Raw genomic sequence first — 23,629 nt, 5'->3', positions numbered from 1 at the left:
TGTGTCAGGCATGCCCAAATATGGAGTGTTGTGATGTCAGAACAGGCTACTGTAGCTCCATATATGGATGGACCCTGGGCAGGGGCCCTGTAAAGAGCCCGGGCAGAGGCGTAGCGGTTCTGGACATCCGTGGGTCTGCCCGACTCGACACCGGGCACTGCACTCCTTGTGGGGGTGTGGAACGCGGGTGTCGAATTTGAAGTCGGTGGAGCGAACAGTTCCCGAGTTACGTGGATTACACACGTATGTACAGACGTACAGAGACTTGGTGCATTAAAAAATCATCATCACACCCGTGTGAAGTGAGGGGCGCTCTTATCATTATACATCATCATACATCATCTGATGAACAACATCTCATGAACTGTGATTGGTTAGCCAATTTGCTCGTCTACATATGACGTAAATAAAGTTTGTGTTGCCTCAAATTTACGTCATATTTGAGGCACATATGGCCTAATTTCTCCTTTCATTTTCAATGGCAAATATGAGACTATATGGGTGGGAATGTTGATGATGGTGATGCAATCGATGATGAAATGTTGACGTCACATGGTTGATAATGGGAGATATTTCAAAAGTGACATAATTTGCTAGGTGGAACACCCATGCCCATCTTCATAGCCTACACTTATGAATGAACTTCTTTGAAATGATCTTCTAGACACAATGTTTGTTTGGATGGAATAATAAACCCTTTGAACAGCTGACCTTATTGGCCTATAAAGCGATGATTTACAGACTGGCTCCAATAACATGGGTGCTGAAAGTGAGCAGAGCAATTGATCTGTGGCACCTGCAAGCTCAGCTACTGAAATCATCACTTCCTCTGTGTCCTTTGCCTTCTCCTCATTACAGTCTTTGTGTACAGCAGCCCTTTAGCCACAAGTTTGGTTATCTCAAGTGGAAGCACTTCCAGAACCCACAGATTCAAGGAAGGCAGGAAGCGAAACTGCTGCTCAGACTCCACCCCAATGTCAGATGTTTGAAAACGTCGACCTCTCGCTGGTCTGCCGGTCTAAGACAATACATGTCAAACATCAGGAACACCCTAACAGAACTCCTCTCTAAAATTGCTAGACTCAAACCCAATGCTTCTCAAGCGAACAAAGAGGTTGAGACCAGCTTTGAAGTTAAGTCAAAGGCCAGAGAGACAATAAACGCACCTACTGTCAACCATTCACCTCCAAACGCCACTGTTGCAACACCTACACCCAAGTCAACCTTATCTAACCTTTCCCAGGCAACTGAAACTGCTGCACCTGCAGGTGGCCGTGGGAAAAAGATAAGGCGCACTGGTTCCCTTGTTAAAGAAAAAGGTACCACAAGAGGGTTGGAAGACAAGCCAGCATCATCGACTGGAAGTGAGACCATACCTGCCGCCACACAGTCCCAGGGGGAGAAGGATCAAACTAGTGACCTTGTGCCAAATACTGATAAATTGGCCTCAGAGCCTGCTACGACAAGCGCCCCATCCTCACCCAAGAAGGGCATTGGGCAATCAGCTCAGTCTGACCAGAACTTTATAGGCAGCTACATTGCTCCCCTGATCCCAAAGTTCAGGGCAACAGAGTCCAGAAGTACTGGTGAGAAGAAGCCAGAAGAAAAACTGGCTGCTGAGGCCACTGTCACAGAGGAGCAAAAAGCAAAAGAGGAGAAAGGCAAACTTGACCGGACAAGTGTGGACAATCAAACCCGGTGTCTGGTCCATTTACTCATGCAGAGGGCCTCAGATATTACAGAAAGTGTTCACATCAACATGGTGGAGGACTTAAACTCCCACTTGATGGAGTTTCCAGAAACCTGTGGTGTGGCAGTCGAGGAGAACGTGATTGCATGTCTGCTGCGTCTGAGACGCAGGGACAGTGACCCAGATCTGAGGGCAGCAGTACGCCAGGCCCTCAGTCTGGTCGGATACAACGACCCTGTGAAAGGCCAGGGAATACGTATTCTGACCATAGACGGGGGAGGGTTAAGAGGACTGGTTGCCCTTCAGACTCTGCGTAGGCTGGAATTCCTGACAGGAAAACCAATTTACGAGCTGTTTGATTACATCTGTGGTGTCAGCACAGGAGCACTTATTGGTTTCATGTTGGGCATAAACCAACTCTCCCTGGACGAATGTATTGAGCGGTACAGGAAGCTGGGCCCCAACGTCTTCAAGCAGAACGCCATCATTGGCAGGATGAAGATGGGCTGGAACCACGCCTTCTACAGCGCTGAAACCTGGGAGAACACCCTAAAGGAGCAGGTGGGCAGTGATCGCATGGTGGAGACGTCAAGAAACCCCAAATGCCCTAAGGTGGCAGCGGTGAGCACCATAGTGAACCGGGGCACTCCACTTAAGGCCTACGTGTTCAGGAACTACAACTTCCTGCCCCGGGTACACTCCAGCTACCTAGGAGGCTGCCAGCACCAGCTGTGGCAGGCGATCCGCGCCTCGACAGCTGCCCCTGGATACTTTGAGGAGTTAATCTTGGGGGACGATATGCACGGGGATGGAGGTTTGCTGATGAACAACCCCACGGCACTGGCTATCAATGAGTGCAAGAGTCTGTGGCCTAACACGCCTGTGGAATGCGTTGTGTCGGTGGGAACGGGCCACTTCATAACCCCCGGAAATAAGAGCGCTTCCATCAGCCTCAAGACCAAGCTGGACAATGTCATCAGCAGTGCCACAGACACTGAGGCGATCCACACCATACTGAAGGTCCTCCTCCCTCCTGACACCTACTTCCGCTTCAACCCTTACATGAGCGAGGGGATCGAATTGGACGAGAGCCGTCCAGAGAAGATTGACTTGCTGCAGGCCGAGGGCCTCCGCTACCTGGACAGGAACGAGGAGAAGATGAAGAGGGCCGCTCACATCCTCACCCGGGAGAAAGGCTTCATCCAGAGGCTGGTTGAGTGGGCCAGACTGACGGCCCACATGTTGGATAGACGACAGCCCCCGTCCTCCAAAATCTAACGCCGACACAACCTAACCCATATGTCACCGGCTAAAGACTCTTACCTCACACTCGGTCTAAAGTTTGTAAACATACACAGTAGTAGGTTCCATAATCCAAACACTTCCCTGCACCTCACTCAGCCCATCCATCTTGATGGTGTTCGTAACATTGCTATACGTTTGGCTTTTCAGAGATTCCGCAATAGAAGGTGTTATGCCAGTTCACCATTTTCCCACGTCGGTCCCTGCCACCTATACGTTTTACCCTGTCATATGAAGTCACAAGACCCTTTCACCTGACAGTGAAGGAGTAACGCGGTAAGCTGTGCAGTAACGCTCCCTGCTGAATGGGCATCCTCCCATGATGATGAACACAGCGAATTGTGTTTGTTTGAACACCCAACCAAGTCTCAGGCCAGTGGTGGAAATTTAAGTAACTAAATACATTTACTCAAGTACTATACTCAAGTACATTTTAACAACATTATGTCACAGAAGAAGAACCTGAGCGAGAGTCCAACTGTGTGTGTGTGTGTGTGTGTGTGTGTGTGTGTGTGTGTGTGTGTGTGTGTGTGTGTGTGTGTGTGTGTTTACCTGTACTGCTGCTGTATTATTGCCGACCTATGAAGTATGAAGTCCTGTTGTTATTGTGCCAACCTGTTGGAAGTACACTGCATGTCTGCTGTTCTGCCAGTAAACATCCTGCTACTGAAAACCCTTGTTGTGGCATCATTCCTCGCCTCTACACCACAGAAAGTTACTCCGCAACAATATTGATACTCTTCCTAAAGTAAATATCACCCGTGTGAAGTGAGGGGTGCTCTTATTATCATCATTCATCATCTCATCCCGGCCAATCACAATTTGCGTCCTCACCTTTAATGTCTTCAATGTTTGTGTTTACAGTCACGAACACTCAAAGCTGGCCATTCATTGTCAATGGCATTTCATGTTTGTGTTGGGACAAACACTCAAAGCTGCATGGCCATTCATTATCAATGGCATTCAATGTTTGTGTTTACACAAACCCTCAAAGCTGGACATAGGGGGGGCTAGTGCCCCTCAAAAATAAGTAAAAGGAAAAAGAAATCCTTTATCCACTACTGAGTTATGGTATCAGCTTATTACGCATTAACAATCCAGCAGGCGGCGGTAACGATACATTCATTCTTCTATGGGGAAGGCAGAGGGAGAAGTTGGGCAGCAGCTGGCAATCAACATTGGTTTGAATCAGGACAATATTGTTTGGGCGGTACGGTCTCCTGTTCCCCTTTGGTTTCTCCCAGAGCTAAAAGTGGACCTGTCCCTGTTGGGCCGGAAAGAAGAGCTCTCGAGTGATCTTGTGCATAGGCACCTAGGGCAGTTCAAGGAAGAATGCGTGAAGATATTTGACGGGTCCAAGGACCCATGGGAAAGCTGGATTCGGAATGTATGTGGAGGGGCACCAGATCCAGCAGAGCGTCCGCATATCCGATAATGTCAGTCTTCTCAGCAGAACTGTTGGCAATTTTAAGGGCCATGTGGTGGATAGAGGCGGTCAAGGAGCAAGGAGCGTAATCTGCTCGGACTCTGCGGCTGCTCTGGTGGCTTTGAGAGTTGGGGTGTCAAAGGCCCACTCCGATAATCTTGGAGGTTATACCTGCGGTGTGTACAGGGCGGAGAGAATGGGCTGCCAAGTTGTTTTTCTGTGGGTGCCTGGGCACTCTGGGGTCGAAGGCAATGAAACATCTGACCTAGTGGCCAAGAGAGTGTTTAAAAAAATTAAGAATAGACCTGAAGGTCCGGCTAGGAAAGCTTGAATGCTTTAGTATATGCAGAGAGCAACTAGAAATAGAAGTGTCTATTTGTACGTCTCTAAATGTTTTGATGAATTGAACATGGTGGACCCTCATTGTGGCAGCGGTGGCCGAACGGTTTGCGGAGCGGTCTTGATACCGGAAGGTCGCCAGTTTGTATCCCCGGACCGGCACGTTAAAATTACCACCGCTGAAGTGCCCTTGAGCAAGGCATTGAACCACTACCATGAAATGTTCTATGAGCAGGGCCTGGCTGTAAACAAGTATCTGATGCTTAGTCCAGTTACCCTGGGTAAATATAGTAACTTTGCTTTGCTTTGCTTTCTTGTAAACAAGTGTAATGCTTAATTGGGTCGTCCACTCACAGTTAACAGTCTTTGTATTGAGTTTGTGCTTGAAATGTACTGTAATTCTGCAAACGGTTAATACATATTTCAATCAATCAATCAATCAAAAGACGGTGGCAAAAGGAGTGGGCAGAGGAGGAAAGGGGGAGGCGGTACTATAGGCTACCATACAACCATCAACAAATAAAAAAAGAAGACTGGTATGAACTGGGGGAGAAGGGACAACGTTGTTATGACCAGGCTGAGACTGGGCCACTGTGGTCTTGCCAGTTGCCTAAATATCATAGGTAAACATCCGGATGGGCTCTGTCAGTGTGGACAGCCAGAGACGGTACACCATGTTGTGTTCTCCTGTGAGAGATACAGGAATGAGAGGCAGCAGATCTTGGAATTGGCAGACCAGGGCCTTGAAGTATTCTCCTTTAAGTCTATTTTTACACCAGGGGCAAACTTCCAAAAGTGTAGGGAAAGTATACCCATCGCCTGTGGAGGGCAGCATTACACTCGCCAGTGTACAGCCTGCCGGAAGCCAAACAAAGAAGAAGAAGAAGAGTTGGGCCCCAGCCCCCGCACCGCGGCACCACACCGCACGCACACGTTGTATCAACATTGAGATAGACGCGTTGTTTTTATTTTTATGGGCTTCATGTTTCGATGTTTTTGTGACATTCTACAGTCTGCATGCTAGTGCAGGAACATCATACTTGTTGTTATCGTGTGTGATCTGATCCACTGAGTCAGTCAGTCAGTCATGGAGGGTGATGCGGTAGAGACGGCTGAAGAGCTGCTGTCAAAGCGACACCGCAAAGAGAAGAAGGATCTGCAAGGTATGAGTAAAACGCAATATATGTCCGTGGTTTTCTAATCAAGGCCCATTATTTATTTGGCATTTGAGCCACGTCGGACCACCATTTGACGAGATTAATTTAGCCGCAATACTTTTGTTATCGTTCGAAACGATTTTGTTCACAATTCCATGCTGTATGTGTATGCAAATTTAGCCATGGTTCACATAGTCATGTTTCAGGAATAATGCAAACTATGCATTGTTATTGTACCATTAGGAGAGACAACAGGCAAACATTGATCAAAATAACAATTCTTATAGGCCTACGTTCTATAATTGTGTAGACTTTAAGTAATGCAGATGTTTAACAACAATTTAACAAACACATTGTCATGATTTATGACAGTCATGTTTCAGGGCTACCATAAACCAATTTAACCATTTGGTTTCATTTTAGCTCTCAAGAGTTAAAGATCTTGGTCCCCCTCCATCATTTAGCAGGGGACAACCTGGAACCCCCTCAAGGACCACTGACTGGTGGTCCCCGGACCACTGGTTGAAAACCACTGCAATGTGTGATTTATCCTCATGTTATGCTTTATGTTAGCCCTGAAACATGACTGCCATAGCTTTATGTGTTTTATGTGTCAATGTTGAAGTTGAACACTGCTACAAGCATTTAAAACATTGTCAAAACTCACCCCTGCTATTTTGGGCATGTCATTAAAGCAAGGCGACAAAATGGTCCAACACAGTGGAACATAGCGGATCTACAAGCTCTGTGAGCTTCTATTTTGGCTGTTCATTGTATGAACAGAAGTGTATATAGGGCTTATTTTGGTTAATTGTATATCCTGTAGCCTAAGTAACTAGTATGATTAAAGAGCAGTCCCCTCTGTTGTGCTGGGTACAGTGGGTAGTATTAAGTAGTAATAGTAATGTCATAGCAATAGAAATAGAAGTACAAGTACTACTAAAACTAACCTCTTATATAGATGGACAAATAGTAGCTCCATATGGAACCTCTCCCCCCGCTTCCAAATGGGGCTTGACAAATAGGAGAGCTGGGGGATATATGGACAAAATCAGATATAATCATAGTAATTTGACCGAATACCTTCATATATTGTATTTGTGGGTATGAGTATTTGTGCTTTCACCAAAGATATTTACACAGTGAGATTCCTTGGTCAAATTATATAATAATCATCAGTAATGTCATTAAAAAAACAGGAAAATCATGATATCTAGTCACGTATCACAATATCGGTATAATATTGAATTTGATATATCATTACAATTGGCTAAAAAAAATCACGCTCATGTCACTATGATTCAGCCATAACCGTAAAGAGTTGGTCCTCAATGCAGCTACGCCCAAAGATCGTGTACACGTCACATAATGTCAGTGTCTGAATGTAAATCCTTGCAGTTTGTTCATTAGCAGAGTTCAACCTAGCGGTATTCAGGCCATATATATATATAAAGACCTCCGTGTAAGTTGTGTGAAGTCCACAAGATGGTCAAATATTTCGGCAGGTCACCAATTTAATCAATTTGCCATTCTGGAGTGACCGAGTGTGAGTGAACGAGTGGCCGAGATTTTTGGTATTGGAATTTGGCTTAAGGGTTTCCCACCTGCTCCTGGCAAGTAAATAAAACTTTCACGAAGATGGAGTTTGCTTTCATGTTGCCCGACTGGGCAAGTGCTCGTTTGAGAGAGTACGCCACCGTCTATGAACACAACACAAGATATATGTCTAAACACCTGAACCTGGCCAGAGCGCTCTGTCTTCTGGTCTGTGGAATGTAAAATATAAGAGCACTGTTTACCTATAATATACTGTTTACAATAATCCAATTAAATTCATGGCTCCTACAACATTGTTTATTGCACAGCCACAGACAGTGAAAAAACAAGTGTTCAATTTAACGGTAATTAAAATGTACTACCCGAACTACTGTAAATAGGCACAGTTCAGCATAAACAACTCGGGCCTACTCGCTACTACTCATCTATTTGCTCAATACATACAAAAAAGTACAAGCATTTATGTCCTGTGCTCAGCCATTACTGCTGGTATCAGCACTATGAATACTCCATGTTCAGCTAAGATCCAGGTAACTTGAAGAAAGGAGGTGAAGGAAGCACTCAGTTGAGTACCGGTAGTTTCAAGTAGTAGAGTGACGGGTGCACGGTTCAGGTAGATACAGTCCATGGAACAGAATACCAACACTTGCGTTATATCCAGTAGGATACTTGTTTATTGACTCCCTTACGGAGCTGTGTGTGTGTGGCTGGCTGGGTGCCTGCCTGGGTTGCTGGGTATGAGCACGAAAATAGCATGGTTGTTTTTCACCACCTGTGCGCAACCTAACACACACGGACATATTAACTGTGTATATGATGATTTCAGGTGTGCCAGTACAGTACAGTACAGTAGAGGGACCCCCACACGGTAACTGTCATTTCTCAACCGTTTCGGACGTGGGGCGGCTCGCCGGAATCGGCCCGGCACCCTGGGTGTGGTCCTGTGGGTCTGGAACTTCCGAGGACCCCACACGGAGTTGCACCACTCACTTCACACGGGTGTGATTTTTTTTCAATTTCCCCCAGCAGCAAGCAACATACGTGTGTTGTTGTATGTCTTATCATACCGGTATGTTGCTTACTGCTGGGGGAAATTGAAGAATAAACAAGAATCCTACTGGATATAGTGTGAGTGCTGGCATTCTTTTCTACAGCTAAGATCCAGAGCATGAAAAATGCTGTCCCCAAAAACGACAAGAAGAGGAGGAAGCAGCTGGTGGAGGACGTCGCCAAGCTAGAAGATGAACTCCAATGCAGACACCAAGAGGAGGTGGGACAGGTCTCATGTACAGACGACACAAAGGTAAACCTTAGCTTTGGGCTGGGCAATATTGATAATAATCATATATTTTGGATAATCGTATTATTGTGAAAAGTGTTGTCTTTTCTTGGTTTTGTGTCAGTCACCACAACTGATTTCAGACTGATTTCAGTCATTTGGAGTCATTATGTAAGCATGTTAGGCACGGTCGGTAGTGCTGTCGCCTCACGGCTAGAAGGTCCTGGGTTTGATTCTCGCTGGGGATGCTGTGGGCGTGTTCTCTCCTCTGTCATCAGTGTCCATACCCGAGGTGGGGTTGGCGAAAGTGCCTTTCTGTGTGGAGTTTGCATGTTCCCTCTGACTGTGTCCCCTAGGCCCTAGGGTAGGTACCCTCACAAAAACATGCAATAATCCTAATCCTCTAAACTACCTCCCCCGGCCAGCCGCGGTGCCTGATGGAGGGGAAAGGAACTGGTTGGAATAACGTGTTCCTTCCACGCACTACGTCCGGCCGGGGAAACTCCCCCTGTCAGGTGAAAAGAAGCAGCTTGGACTATTCATGCATAGAAGGAAGCAGTGGATAGAAGTGTAGCGCCCAGGAATAAATTAGATAATTGAACATGGGTGAAAAAATGTGTTGCAGAATCGTGGGATAAAAATTCAAATAAATTATGGAAGCATGTTGCACAGCAACAATAGCCTCTATCTACAAGCTTGCATTGAAAGCTTGCAAATAGGCTATTTTCAATTATTTAAAAAAGAAAATAAGATTGGAGCATTTTGAAGTTGTCAGACTAGCAATATGTTCAGAAGCATCATCCATAATATTCCTTAATTGTGTCTGATATTTCATAAAAAAGCAAAGGTTAAAGCCTAAATCTGTGATTTCTTCCCCTGGTTGACAACAAGAACAGTATTACTAAAACATCATCATTTTACATATTGTGTTAGGAAACAGCGCTATAGTGTATGTGTGCGGGAGAGGAGGTCTCCCTCCGTACTTTCTCACAAATCACACATTTAGGACTTGGTCATACGGACATTGTCAGTGGTCACTGGTTCATGGCTTTAATCCATGTGGTCAGGTGGAAGAGGTGATCAATAGAGTGGAGTCCGCGAAGATAGACGATGATGAAGAACAAGAGGACGACGCCAAGCAGCCACGCGTCACCAAGGCCCAGAAGAGACGGGTGAGATGTACTCCTTCATGTCCTTTTAAACACTTATGCCCTAAATACTTTGTGGAGATGCACGATATTGAAATGATGCCGATTTCTATACCAATATATTACATATTTATATTTATATTGAACTCATTACTGAACTTGCCATAACATTGCAACGTGGATAGAAATTGTTTTAACCTTTAGGTCACTGAACAGTCCAATTGTGCAAAGCCACTGCCACTGCGCCCAGCCTTTTTGTCAAAGTTTGTTATTAGTTTCACATTGTTTTTGTCGCTGAGCTCGGAGGCTCTCTACAAAATGAAATGCATCATTTCTTCCAGGACAAGAGAGCGGCCCAGGAAAGGGAGCGTGACATGCGGATAGCAGAGGCGGAGGTGGACAACCTGCAAGGCATGAGGCACCAGGAGGGCCTGAAAGTGACCCAGAAGCTGACCCAGAGACAGCTGCAGATCAAGGAGATCTCGTCCGACGGCCACTGCATGTACCGCGCCGTCCAAGACCAGCTGGCCCAACGAGCACAGGTACGGCTAAAGTAGAGTACCTTTCCACCATCACGGAGTCTAGGGGTTCGAATCCACTATGGCGCATCCGGCTTACTGATTCTACGCAGATTGGTGTTGAAGGGGGAAGGAAGCAGGGAGGGGAAGGGGATCTTGCACTAGTAGCGACTCCTAGGGCTCTACAGCTCTCAGATCTACAAGCTTGTAGCGCGGCACTCTGTGCTGCGCTATGAGCTTGTAGATCTGCTATTTTCCAACAGCTAAAGTTTAAAAGATTGGTTAAAAGTGGTTAAAAGCTATAAGGCGACACTCTGGTCTAAATGTGTTAATATCCTGCCCGGTTCTATTCTATTCTAGATTCTGAGTTTGAAGGAACTGCGGTCTCGCACTGCTGAACATATGAGACAGCATGCTGATGACTTCCTCCCTTTCCTCACCAACACAAACACTGGTGACATGTACACAACAGGTAAGACAACAGCAGTAGTCTTTGGAATAAAATTCCACTTTGTTTTTAGTCGTATTTTAGTCATCTGAAATGTTTTCGGTTTTGGTCGACAACATATTGGAAGATTCTAGTCGACTAAATCTACAGTTTATGAGTTTTTGTCGGGCCTTGATGTCTTAATGCCTGATTTTACACTTTGCTACATACTGAAAATAGCAGATCTACAAGCTCACAATGTGTTGTGCTGCGACATGTTGTGAGCTTGTAGATCTGCTATTTTCAGAGCGCAACACCCAAACATAAAATGAAGTGTCTTTAAGTTCTACTGGATCTCTTCTCTACTAGTCCCTCCCTCCTTAATATATTTGTTGACGAAATTGTCAATATACTGTATTTAGTCTTAGTTTTAGTCATCATATCTTATATTTAGTTTCGTCAGTGAAAAAAGGTAGTCGACGAACCTTTTTTCGCCATAGTTTTAGTCAGAGTTAGGAAATTAACACAGGACAACAGTTTATTTGGAGATTCTCTTATCTTATTGCTTTGCCACAGGCTGCAGCGGTGGTGTTTAGCAATGAGGTTTGTGAAACTGCTCAAAATATAGACGATACAAAGTATTTGTGTGTGAGTTTATGGAGATGTTCTCTGTGTTCCCAGATGAGTTTGAGAAATACTGCAGTGACGTGGAGCACACAGCAGCTTGGGGCGGGCAACTAGAAGTGAGTTCTTATTTTAGAACATTGTCATAAAACAAAGCCATAAAGATAGCCTGATGAAGGCCGAAACGTTGCTGGTTCCCTAATTAACTTTTTTCACTGCATTTTTAAGACAGTGTGCGGGAGTCCCTTCTTTTTCAGTACGTCGGGCACCCGTTTGTCCTTCTCCTACGCACCTGTCGCTTGTAGGTGTGCAAAAGCCTTGCTTTTTAATAGAACATTGTCAATACACCACAGTATTACATGCTTAAAGTTCATCACCAGTTGTTGGGTTGGTCTAATTTGTTGGTCATAGCATTTATTTTATTTTCTTAGAGTAGCTGAATAACCACCTTTACTCCCAATTTTTCTGTTATTAGCCTAGTAGCCAAAAAGTGAACCCCGACATGTTGAGTACACCAACGTTTTATGTTAGAAATGTTTAGTATGGGTCCCCAGCATGTAGAAACTGCCGGATGCTAACTTGCATATGTTGAGCAATTTTCATAATTGGCATAAAAACACTCATTGGGCTTAAAACGGCCATGCCCACTTGCCCAAATGTGCTGACATCATCAATTTGTGATGACGGCATTGGCCGTTTTAGCCCAATGAGTGTTTTTTTTGCAAAACTAATGCTTGGAATGAATTCAGCATCATGAAAACCCCCTAGTTTGACATGTCACATGCTACATAAAGCATGATGATATTTTGCCTTCTATAGGTTGTAATTGGTATGGTCACATATTATGCCAATTATGAAAATTGCTCAACATATGCAAGTTAGCATCCGTCAGTTTCTACATGCTGGGGATCCATACTAAACATTTCTAACATAAAACCTTGGTGTACTCAACATGTCCGGGTTCACAATGGGGCTATATGGGCTGGCTACTAGACTATATGCCAATGACCAGTGTTTCTGAGCCCCCACCAGGAGGACATAGGGCCTTACTCCTCACTGTTACAACTGCCCCCTCAGACAGGGGTCACCCCAACCCATAACCCATAACCCACTGGTGTGGCGACAAAGGTCGCTGGATGCAACCAACCCACAGTTACCACTGGTGGACAGGATCCTTACACCTTCACTATACGTCACCCGAGTTGGTCTTAGCTACTGTATGTCCAACTCTATATTTCACAAAAAACGGTTCCACATGGGAGCGGTGTGGCATATCTCTGACTTATGACTCTGTCTTTGGCCAAGGTGTTCAAACCAATCCCTCTCCCACTGACTTCCATTATGACAGATTAAAGTTCAATGTCGTGGGGCAACTGTGGGGCAGAAACCACCTATCTCCATTTTTCAATATGGGTTATACATGGGTTTTACAAATGAAAATTATTAAAAAGAACTGAGTTCTGACTAAACATAGCTCCATTGGTCGGTCAAACCACCTAACTCCAACTTATTTTTTTCCCCTCTGACTTCGTCATTCTAATCAATGATGGACAAAACAACTATCTCCACACTATCACCTCCTAAAGACCTATTCATAGTCTGGATTTTCGGTGGTGAGGTGACCACCGCTCCGGTGGTGAGGTGACCACCGCTCCGGTGGTGAGGTGACCACCGCTCCGGTGGTGAGGTGACCACCGGAGTTGTAATAACGTGGAGCGGTGGTGAGTAAAAACAGAGAGAAGGGCTGGGGAGAGCGGTGGTTTGCTCTTCACCTCGGCTCAGTGACGTCATGTTGTAGTTCGGTGGTCACCTCACCACCGAAAATATTAGACTATGAATAACGCTTAACTCCACTTGAGCTGGATTTGGGTAAAGTGATGATAATATGAGGACACATTCAAGTATCTGACAATCACACTTGACAATCTATAAAGTGGCCATACCAACTTTGATGTGGCAGTATTGTGTTGTTTAAAAACATGAATTAATACTAGTTAAGAAATGAGTTGGTTAATATTTTGGACATACCGGTAGTTGGTTTCTGCCTGACAGCAGAGATATTTTAAAAGTATAAAGTGTGGAAAATGTGAAAAGAATGAGTGGAGTTTGCCTACTGACAGTTTACACAAGATATTTAGTGCAGTGCTGATTGTGCCATCGGTTTGTGAGATTCGCTCCAGAGACAGACAAATTTGATTTCCAATTTCATTAATTTCCAAGTTATGACGGCACCATGTTAGAAATACTGTGTTCTCAGTTTGACAGCCCATGGATTATCGTGCTTTTTAACTCGAGTTTTGTTTATGGTAAATTAGTAGCTGCAGAGCTGGAGCCAGGCTACCATCTCTGTTACGCCTAGTAATGTATACTAAACGGTGTCCCGGTAGCAGATCTTTAAGGTGACCTTGTAGATATGTTTTTTTTAAAGGTGTGGGACACGCACTAAGTGTAACACTTACACCCAGGCGTAGCATTACAATACAGCAAGGTGATGCAAATGGTGTAGTTTGTGCTTTGGCTTCTACGTCGGCGCTGCATGTCCTTCCAATGAGCCATGTCTCCTGCTTTTCTGTGCTCCCCTCCACCAACAACAGCTGCGAGCTCTGACCCAAGTCCTCCAGCAGCCAATAGAGGTGATCCAGGCCGACTCGCCTGCCATCAAGATCGGAGAGGAGTACAACCAGGCCCCCATCACTCTTATGTAAGAGCTCGTCTTTGTTCAAGTGTGCCACTTTTCTTAATTATTATGTGGGAATGTGTTGAAAAATATATTCATGTTTAGCAATATTAAACGAGTGATCTATAACTTATTTTAGCGAATAACAGTTATTTTGACCTATGATATAATTAAACCATTCTGGGCGGGAACCCCTTTTGGTGTTTTAACTAAGCATTATGTTATACTTTAGCTATTGAAAAATAGCAGATCTACAAGCTCATAGCGCGCCACCGAGTGGCGCGCTACGAGCTTGTAGGTCTGCTATTTTTGAAAAGTTGTGAAAATGCAGCACAAATCTTTGAATATATATTCTTTCAGAAGACTCTTTTTTTTATTTCGACGTCAGGCCTAAATGGGTTAAGACAACTGTGATGGTTGAAAGTGGTGTACCTGCTCTTGTATTGAGAAATGTATACATCCTGTGGTCGAGTAGGACCTCCTCTACAGAAGTAATGCTGTATGAAAATGCAATATAAACTTTCTTTGGGGGGGGGCGGGGGGGCGGTCATTTTTAAAGTTTTATATGGTTGGACCGTTGGAGAAACCACGCACTTTACACAGACATTGCCGCAGTGCCGTAAAAGAGGGTTTTGGAGAAACGTCTTTGATAAACCCTGTCCTTGCGCTGCAGATACATGCGTCACGCCTACGGACTAGGAGAGCACTACAACTCTGTGGAGGGCCTTAAGGACGGTGCCAACGAAGACGACAGCTGAGAGACGACAGACAATCAGCGTGTGTGTGATGTAGAGATACATGGTATAATGCTGCTTATACCTAGTTGTGTACCGCTGCCGCGTGCCAACAGGAACCCATCTATAAGCTCACAACGTGTCGCATCGGCACGCGTTGTGTACCTTTAAAAGTTCAGCTGTTTCGTGTTTTCCACGTGCGACATTGGTGTTACAACTGAGTATAAATCAGGCTTTAAAGCTGCAATCTGTCAGTTTCATGTCCTACCTGGGATTTGAACTTTACCGCTCCCACTAGATGGAACACACACTTGGGGAGATACTGCTTACTTTAGAGATTAAGGCAGTACTACTTCAGACACCAGGGTCTAAATTTCCCAGTGGAAAAGCAGGGAAACGCCCTCCAGCCACTGCTGATGTAGCAGCATGACTGAAGAAAAAAGGGACACAAGTAGCATGTGCTTAAATTCATATTTAGAAAATGTTTCAGATGTCAAAAATTTCTGAGATGATAGAATGGTGATGGATGATGATGGTCATGGAAGGGGAACCTTCTGAAAGCTTCATGGGCAAAGATAATCAACTTCAAAATCTAAAGAAAACGGTCAAAATGACCGTTATTCTAATATCACACTGCTACATCTTCAATATTGTATTAACATGCTCTTACCACAGTGGCTCTCAACCTTTTCAGGCCGTGACAACAAGTTGGAACATTTTAAAATAAAAATACTACACACTAGTAGTAATACATATCCCAATACGTCTATGTGGGGATATGGGCCAACATCTCAATTATAACGTCGGTGCATCCCTAGTTTTGGAATAAAAAGGCATCCCCTTTTTCCAAATTCAGTGTTTATAAGCCTTTTGTCATGGACAAAATTATACTTTTTAATAAGATCATATCGACATCGGTTTAATCGGTTATCGGCCATAACGGCAATTAATTAAATCTGAGGCATCCAAGGCCTCCAGAAACTCTCCGGGAGCACCCGACTCCTCCAGGGGCGCGCAAGGGTTTCCCTCACTTGACGACTCCTCCAGGGGCGCGCCGGGGTTTCCCTCACTTGACGACTCCTCCAGGGGCGCTCCAGGGTTTCCCTCACTTGACTCCTCCAGGGGCGCGTCCGGGGTTTCCCTCACTTGACGACTCCTCCAGGGGCGCGCCAGGGTTTCCCTCACTTGACGACTCCTCCAGGGGCGCGCCAGGGTTTCCCTCACTTGACTCCTCCAGGGGCGTGCCGGGGTTTCCCTCACTTGACGACTCCTCCAGGGGCGCGCCGGGGTTTCCCTCACTTGCCGCCGACTCTAGGGGCGTGCCAGGGTTTCCCTCACTTGACGACTCCTCCAGGGGCGCGCCAGGGTTTCCCTCACTTGACGACTCCTCCAGGGGCGTGCCAGGGTTTCCCTCACTTGACGACTCCTCCAGGGGCGTGCCAGGGTTTCCCTCACTTGACGACTCCTCCAGGGGCGCGCCGGGGTTTCCCTCACTTGACGACTCCTCCAGGGGCGTGCCAGGGTTTTCCTCACTTGACGACTCCTCCAGGGGCGCGCCAGGGTTTCCCTCACTTGACGACTCCTCCAGGGGCGCGCCAGGGTTTCCCTCACTTGACGACTCCTCCAGGGACGCGCCAGGGTTTCCCTCACTTGACGACTCCTCCAGGGGCGCGCCAGGGTTTCCCTCACTTGACGACTCCTCCAGGGGCGCGCCAGGGTTTCCCTCACTTGACGACTCCTCCAGGGGCGCGCCAGGGTTTCCCTCACTTGACTCCTCCAGGGGCGCGCCGGGGTTTCCCTCACTTGACGACTCCTCCAGGGGCGCGCCAGGGTTTCCCTCACTTGACGACTCCTCCAGGGGCGCGCCAGGGTTTCCCTCACTTGACGACTCCTCCAGGGGCGCGCCAGGGTTTCCCTCACTTGACGACTCCTCCAGGGGCGCGCCAGGGTTTCCCTCACTTGACGACTCCTCCAGGGGCGCGCCAGGGTTTCCCTCACTTGACGACTCCTCCAGGGGCGCGCCAGGGTTTCCCTCACTTGACGACTCCTCCAGGGGCGTGCCGGGGTTTCCCTCACTTGACGACTCCTCCAGGGGCGTGCCGGGGTTTCCCTCACTCGACGACTCCTCCAGGGGGCGTGCCGGGGTTTCCCTCACTTGACGACTCCTCCAGGGGCGTGCCAGGGTTTCCCTCACTTGACGACTCCTCCAGGGGCGCGCCGGGGTTTCCCTCACTTGACGACTCCTCCAGGGGCACGCCGGGGTTTCCCTCACTTGACGACTCCTCCAGGGGCACGCCGGGGTTTCCCTCACTTGACGACTCCTCCAGGGGGCGCGCCAGGGTTTCCCTCGCTTGACGACTCCTCCAGGGGCGCGCCGGGGTTTCCCTCACTTGACGACTCCTCCAGGGGCGCGCCGGGGTTTCCCTCACTTGACGACTCCTCCAGGGGCGCGCCAGGGTTTCCCTCACTTGACGACTCCTCCAGGGGCGTGCCGGGGTTTCCCTCACTTGACGACTCCTCCAGGGGCGCGCCAGGGTTTCCCTCACTTGACGACTCCTCCAGGGGCGCGCCGGGGTTTCCCTCACTTGACGACTCCTCCAGGGACGCGCCAGGGTTTCCCTCACTTGACGACTCCTCCAGGGGCACGCCAGGGTTTCCCTCACTTGACGACTCCTCCAGGGGCGCGTCAGGGTTTCCCTCACTTGACGACTCCTCCAGGGGCGCGCCAGGGTTTCCCTCACTTGACGACTCCTCCAGGGGCGTGCCAGGGTTTCCCTCACTCGACGACCTCTGCATGTGAACACGACTAGACCTCCTAATGATTCTGCTCTTCCCCCGCCTCGCACGCACCGTCCGCGGCACTGGCAACATGTGCACGTCTGAAACAACGGGAAATGTCAAACACATGATTTAGAACAATATAAAAACTAACCACGTATGGCCACGTTCTAATTCTAAATGTGCGATTTGTGAAAAAGTGGAGCCCCACGCACGCTAGCGCTGTCTCATAAACATATCATATATATGTGTATGGGTGTGTGTAACTGTATGTGTGCACACATAAAAAAGCGATCCTATAATATTGTAATTATTATTACTATTATTATTATATTGTTATCATCAATATTATTATGATTACTAAGTATTATCATTAGTATAATTAATTATTTATAGTCATTATTATTGATATTGACATTAATATTAATATTATTGAGAGTAATATTATTTGGTTGGTAAGGGATAATAAATATTAGAAAACTCATTTTGTCAACAACAACAAATGCTTTGTTTTTGTATGAAGTGCAACAACCTTGAATCTAGTTTCCCGTTCGGTCAATTGTATAACATAAATCTTTGTATATTGTATGTACATTGATTGTATTGTATGTACATGATAAATGACCAAGACAAATGAACCATTAACACAATATACAATTATGACGTTTTAGTAATATTTGTTCCTGATTGGCTGTGTATCGCATTGTGTAAGAAAGAATATATAATATTGATTTGACATCGCATCGGTACGTGACTGTAAAACATGACTGCGTGGCATCTTGTGTAATGCAAAGCAACACTCATACAATAAAACACATGGGTGGAATTGGAAATAAACGACAATAAAATATGACATGAGCTGAAGAGAGATGCTACTAGTTTTTTTTCCTTCCCATCACCATCATAACCAAAACCAAATACATTGTTGAAGTAGGTTGGGCAGCAGCCATATGATTGATTGAGTCATTGATTGATTTAATACTTTATTAACGGTTTGCCTGCATAGGTTAACTTATAATGGTTCCCAACTTTCAGCATCTGTCACAGATTCCCCTACTAAGGGAAACTGAATTAGTGAATTTCAATCTTCGTGAGCTCACTTAGCTGTGTTACTAGACACCTTTACAAACAAAAGGGTGAAAACATTTATTGGTAAGGAATTTATTCTCAGATTGGAAATTTTTCTGATAATATTCCCTGACTAATATATACTTGGATACAAAGAAAATCTAAATATTCCATATCCAGAAGTTGCCACTAGATGGCACTGTTGTTGGAAAAACTATGCTTAGTTTTGGTCTCAAAGCATCACATATCCATGGAAACCTATTGTAAAAGCATGGATTACATGTAAAACGTCCTGTTAATATGGCTAAACTAGTTATTAGAGCATTACAAGGAAATGCAACTTCTCTTAATTTGAGTTCTAAGAAAATGTATGAAGTTCCTACATCAGTTTCGAGATTAAAAAACGTAACTGTTCTTTTGCTCAACAATAATCTCATTACAACTTTGCCTGTTGAACTTCTGTCATTGCGGCACGTGAGTCTTAATATTTTATTTTATGTTGTGTACAACGACATTAACCATGACGTCCCTATTTTGAGCATGTCAACATTTCCAGGATTTTAAAAATATCTCAATTTGTCTTTGTTTTTCTAAAATATCCGATCCAAGAGCTTCGTCTATTTTCGAATAGCCAAAGTATAAAATGGTCTTTTTAGTGCTTAAATCTCTTGTCTCTTTGCCAGCTTTCAGAGCTTAATTTAGGAAATAATGCTTTAAAGGAGATTCCAGCTGTCCTGGGTCATTTGGGGTCCTTGAGAAAACTCCATCTCTACAGGAACCAAATTACCACAGTGTCGCCTGAGGTGATAGGTATGTTTTCACAAAGTTGTATGTAAGGTGGCGAGCCGTGTTAAAAATAATAAGTAGACGGATGAAACTTACATTCAAACACTCAATGCTTTACAGGTGGCTGGCCAAATCTTATTCTTCTCAATCTGAACCACAATCAGATTAAAAGACTTCCACCAGAGATACAAAGGTAGGCATTATCATGTTCAGTTCAGTTAAAGGCCCACTTCACCACTTTTCAACCTATCTTCATATAATAGGTCCTCACTAATAATCATGAAAAAATGGCGCAATTTTTTTCTACTCGGTCTGTGTCTCATAGGAGGGCTGTGGGCAGTTCAGAAACCGTCTTCCAGTGACATCATCGATGGGGAATACAAGCTAATAAAAACTGCAGGCTTTCTAGTCTTGAAAAGTTGCAATGCGGAAATGGAAGCCATTGATAATGAAAATCTAAACATTTTTGTAAAACAATCTTGTTTAAAAAAGAATCTGCCTAATGATGATGTCACTGGAAGACGGTTTCTAAACTGCCCACAGCCCTCCTATGAGACACAGACTGAGTAGAAAAACATCGTGCCATTTTATCATGATTATTAGTGAGGACCTATTATATGAAGATAGGTTGAAAAGTGGTGAAGTGGTCCTTTAAGTTCATTTTTATTTTTCGGATATTGGACACAACACAACATAAAAAGTGAAATACATTTTGTTAATCGCCAATGCGTTACTTGTTGTGGGCCCTTCCCCTGGTGTCTTACATTGCAACTTGAACAATTGCAATGTAGTTTCTGTAGTGACATTTGACACTACAGACTTAATTACCGTTCTATCGTATTCAAAAGATATTCATCAAATCTAGTTCACAATTGGCTTAGTCCTTGTATACAAATGCAATATTAGGCAATATAACTAATAAGCATATATTTGGGCAAGATCACAGTCAAACATTTATATATGTGTTCTTTCCTTCAATAGCTTGAGTAAGCTTGAACACCTCAGTGTGATGGACAACACATTGGAAGAACTCCCTGTTGAGTTGGGTCATCTTACAAAGTTAACTGAGATGAACTTGAACTTCAACATGTTGTCCTGGCTGCCTCAGCAGCTGTACAACTGTAAAGCACTCGCCAAGTTACACGTGGCCAGAAACAGGTTGACTGCACTTCCAGAGGTGGGTGGTTGGAGCAGGGCCAGGGATGGATTAAGGGGTGAGGAGGCCCTTCTTGGGCACAGCAGCATCCAGGGAGGCCTCTCCACCAGTGTTGACTAAAACTACGACGGAAGAATATTCTGCGACTACCATTTTTCACTGATGAAAACTAAATAAAAACAAATTGTTGAGAAGGGACTATAGTGGAGAAGTGGTCATTTTATGTTTGGTTGCATGCTGAAAATAGCAGATCTACTGTTGTGAGCTTGTACAGTAGATTGGCTATTTTCAGCATGCAAGTAAGTGTAAAATCAGGCAGACTAAAATCTGAAGATATAGTCGTCTAAAACTAGACTAAAACATTTCAGATGACTCAAATATGACCAAAATGAAATGAAATCCTATTCAAAAGACTATGACTAAAACTACATCAACATTTGCTGTCAAAATCAACACTCATGGGCAGTAACAAAGTGCATTTACCTCAGTAGTACTGTACTAAAGTAAATGTTTTGAGTACCTGAACTTAACCTAAGTATTTGCTCTTTTGGAAGCTTATGACTTTCACTACACTACATTTCAATGACAAATTTCTAATCCAGTACATTTCTAGGAAGGGACCTGCGGGACCTTGTGAGCTTGTATAGATATAGGCTATTTTTGCATAGGGATTCCCGGATTCAAGATAACAACAGCTAGTATTATTCACTTGGCATTCTATCTCCTGTGTGCTAATTGTGTTCTGTCTGTATTGCCCTCTCTCTCTCTCTTCTCTCACAGAGAATTAGATCATTACGTTTTATGTATTGTAGATTTGATTAGATTCTCTCATAGGGAATAAGGTCCTTGTCAAAGCTCCGGGTCCTAGATGTGGCTGGGAATGAGTTGTCCATGTTTCCTGTTGAGGTACGTTTCTCAATTATACTTATTTATATGGTGAACTTTAAAGGTAACTTAATGGACCATACAGATAGTCCGGCATGTTTAGCCCACTGATACTGGAAAATATAATAAAAATCCAAAATTATACCATTCTTCAATGAATTAATTGGATTGTCTGAAATGTCATTGTGTGGTTAATTTTTTCTAATTTCAAATTTCAAACCATGCAGAATGTTTAGCAAACATTGACTATAAAGTATTCAGTCAACATTGTAATAATAACTGAAACAATGTGTAAATGCAAAATCCAAAAATAATGCCATGCATAACTGAGAACGGTCAACATCTACTGTATGTACAGGCTGTGATTAAACGGTGGTATATTCATTATTACAGTGCTGCTGTAGGATTACATATTGAATGTATTGTCTCCCATTGTGTCCAGTTTCATCTGCTAGAACTGCAGGAGCTCTACTGTGAAGGAAACTGCTTTGTGAGCTGTGAGCCGCTGGTGTCACAGCAGCCTGCAGAGGTGCTCGCACTGAAGGTAATCTGTCCAACTTTGTATTAGAGCAGTGGTTCTCAATCTGTGGCTCGGGACCCCCAGGGTCCACATGAGTTATTTTGCAGTGTCGCAGCCTGAAAAGGAAAGGCTGAGAACCACTGTATTAGAGCAGGTCTAGTTGTTGGGTTGCTGACCCCTTCTGTACCATTTATATCCTTTTTATATGGTGCTGTGCGCTCAACAGCTACTCACAACAACCTGTGTACCCTCCCCCTCCAGGAGCTGGTCGCCAGATTTGTCTTGCTTGAGGACAGGAATAAATGCTCTCTGGTCCATCGGGCTCTCCCCTGCTACCCCCCCTCTCTAACCTCCATGCTGGAGGACAGCGGGCGCTGTGCTCTCTGCCTGGGCCCCTTCCTCTTCACCTGGCTGGAGAGTGTGCACTTCATCCACCTGAAGAAGGTATAGGGTGGGCAGATATGAACATTTGATTGATTGATTGATTGATTGATTGATTGGGACCCCCTCTAAAGCAAGATGTTGCATCTCAAGGGGCCATCCTCCCAATAAAATTCAGACAAATTCTGATTGATTGATTGATTGATGTTTTTATGAAAAGAATGCATAGATGAACAACATCATTGTAGTCGGGCAGAAACCTTGTGTAGGCCTATATTTCAACCTTTTATGTGTTTTTGTTTTGTGTAACCTTTTTTGGGTGTAAATGAATGCCCTACTTTGTCATAACTACAGTACAGTGTCCCACAAAAGTATAAAAGAATAAAAGGTTGATCTGCGTGTGTGTGTGTGTGTGTGTGTGTGTGTGTGTGTGTGTGTGTGTGTGTGTGTGTGTGTGTGTGTGTGTGTGTGTGTGTGTGTGTGTGTGTGTGTGTGTGTGTGTGTGTGTGTGTGTGTGTGTGTGTGTGTGTGTGTGTGTGTGTGTGTGTGTGTGTGTGTGTGTGTGTGTGTGTGTGTGTGTGTCTCTGTCTCTTGTCTTTGTCTCTCAGGACATGAAGATGAGGAGATCCTTGACAGTCCCAGTGCGGGTTCTTCTCTGCTCCTACAAATGCTTCAACAGACACGGACACTCCTACTATGCTGTTGCACCAATTTAAAGATGAGCTTCGCTTTTTACTGATGCCCACAAAATGTGCCAACAAATAAAATAAAACATTTTCTCCCCTTTTATTATTGTCATTGTTTCATTGTTTTAGCTGTCCCTGTGTATGGCCACCTATGTGCATTGGTGATTTACATTTGTTTGTCTTGTTAGAAAATATAAAATAAATAAAAAATGGATCAAAAGAAATAAAATAAAAAATAAGTAAAGACTCAGAGTTGGACCTGGCCGTTATAGTGAGTCACTTCAATATGATGAATGGATATTTGTAAATTGTTGTTAGACCCTAAAATGTTTCTGTCCATATATTTGAGCAGATTTTTTTGTTCACCGGGTGGAGACAGATGATGACCACTGAAAAGTAAAACTAGATCAGACCAGTGACCTCATCGTCTCAGTGAAAGTGCTTCTTTTATACAGTGTACTGTACAGTAACAACAACCAACCCCACAAGGG

The 23,629-nt window shown here is 44.7% G+C and overlaps 3 protein-coding genes across 3 annotated transcripts; all 3 read left to right on the top strand.

The window, feature by feature from the left end:
• Nucleotides 1–756: 756 nt before the first annotated feature.
• Nucleotides 757–2,968, top strand: LOC306938725 (calcium-independent phospholipase A2-gamma-like; the record flags this gene model as incomplete). The annotated part of the gene is made up of 2 exons (XM_079522991.1): nucleotides 757–769; nucleotides 1,314–2,968. 2 exons carry the CDS (start codon nucleotides 757–759, stop codon nucleotides 2,966–2,968), a joined length of 1,668 nt encoding a protein of 555 aa, XP_079379117.1.
• A 2,671-nt stretch (nucleotides 2,969–5,639) lies between these two features.
• otud6b (OTU deubiquitinase 6B) lies at nucleotides 5,640–16,109 on the top strand. Its single transcript, XM_079522147.1, has 8 exons — nucleotides 5,640–5,920; nucleotides 8,626–8,774; nucleotides 9,818–9,922; nucleotides 10,240–10,440; nucleotides 10,777–10,888; nucleotides 11,525–11,586; nucleotides 14,062–14,168; nucleotides 14,818–16,109. The coding sequence occupies exons 1-8, from the start codon at nucleotides 5,845–5,847 to the stop codon at nucleotides 14,900–14,902; spliced, it is 897 nt and encodes a 298-aa protein (XP_079378273.1). The 5' UTR covers nucleotides 5,640–5,844; the 3' UTR covers nucleotides 14,903–16,109.
• A 2,915-nt stretch (nucleotides 16,110–19,024) lies between these two features.
• Nucleotides 19,025–23,168, top strand: LOC306938724 (leucine-rich repeat-containing protein 69-like; the record flags this gene model as incomplete). Its single annotated transcript, XM_079522990.1, has 8 exons — nucleotides 19,025–19,198; nucleotides 19,408–19,534; nucleotides 19,631–19,703; nucleotides 20,492–20,687; nucleotides 21,501–21,572; nucleotides 21,994–22,095; nucleotides 22,333–22,515; nucleotides 23,061–23,168. The coding sequence occupies 8 exons, from the start codon at nucleotides 19,025–19,027 to the stop codon at nucleotides 23,166–23,168; spliced, it is 1,035 nt and encodes a 344-aa protein (XP_079379116.1).
• Nucleotides 23,169–23,629: the final 461 nt, after the last annotated feature.

The sequence above is a fragment of the Electrona antarctica genome (assembly GCF_951216825.1).
Source record: "Electrona antarctica genome assembly, chromosome: 15".
NCBI lineage: Eukaryota > Metazoa > Chordata > Actinopteri > Myctophiformes > Myctophidae > Electrona > Electrona antarctica.
This window is presented reverse-complemented; position numbering and strand designations above follow the sequence as displayed.

Bases quoted from the DNA above. Each gene is read 5' to 3' on its own strand.
- otud6b (XM_079522147.1), top strand. From the start codon at position 5,845: ATGGAGGGTGATGCGGTAGAGACGGCTGAAGAGCTGCTGTCAAAGCGA. The intron at 9,923-10,239 runs GTGAGATGTACT...CATTTCTTCCAG, and splicing joins CCAAGGCCCAGAAGAGACGG to GACAAGAGAGCGGCCCAGGA. The intron at 14,169-14,817 runs GTAAGAGCTCGT...CTTGCGCTGCAG, and splicing joins CAGGCCCCCATCACTCTTAT to ATACATGCGTCACGCCTACG.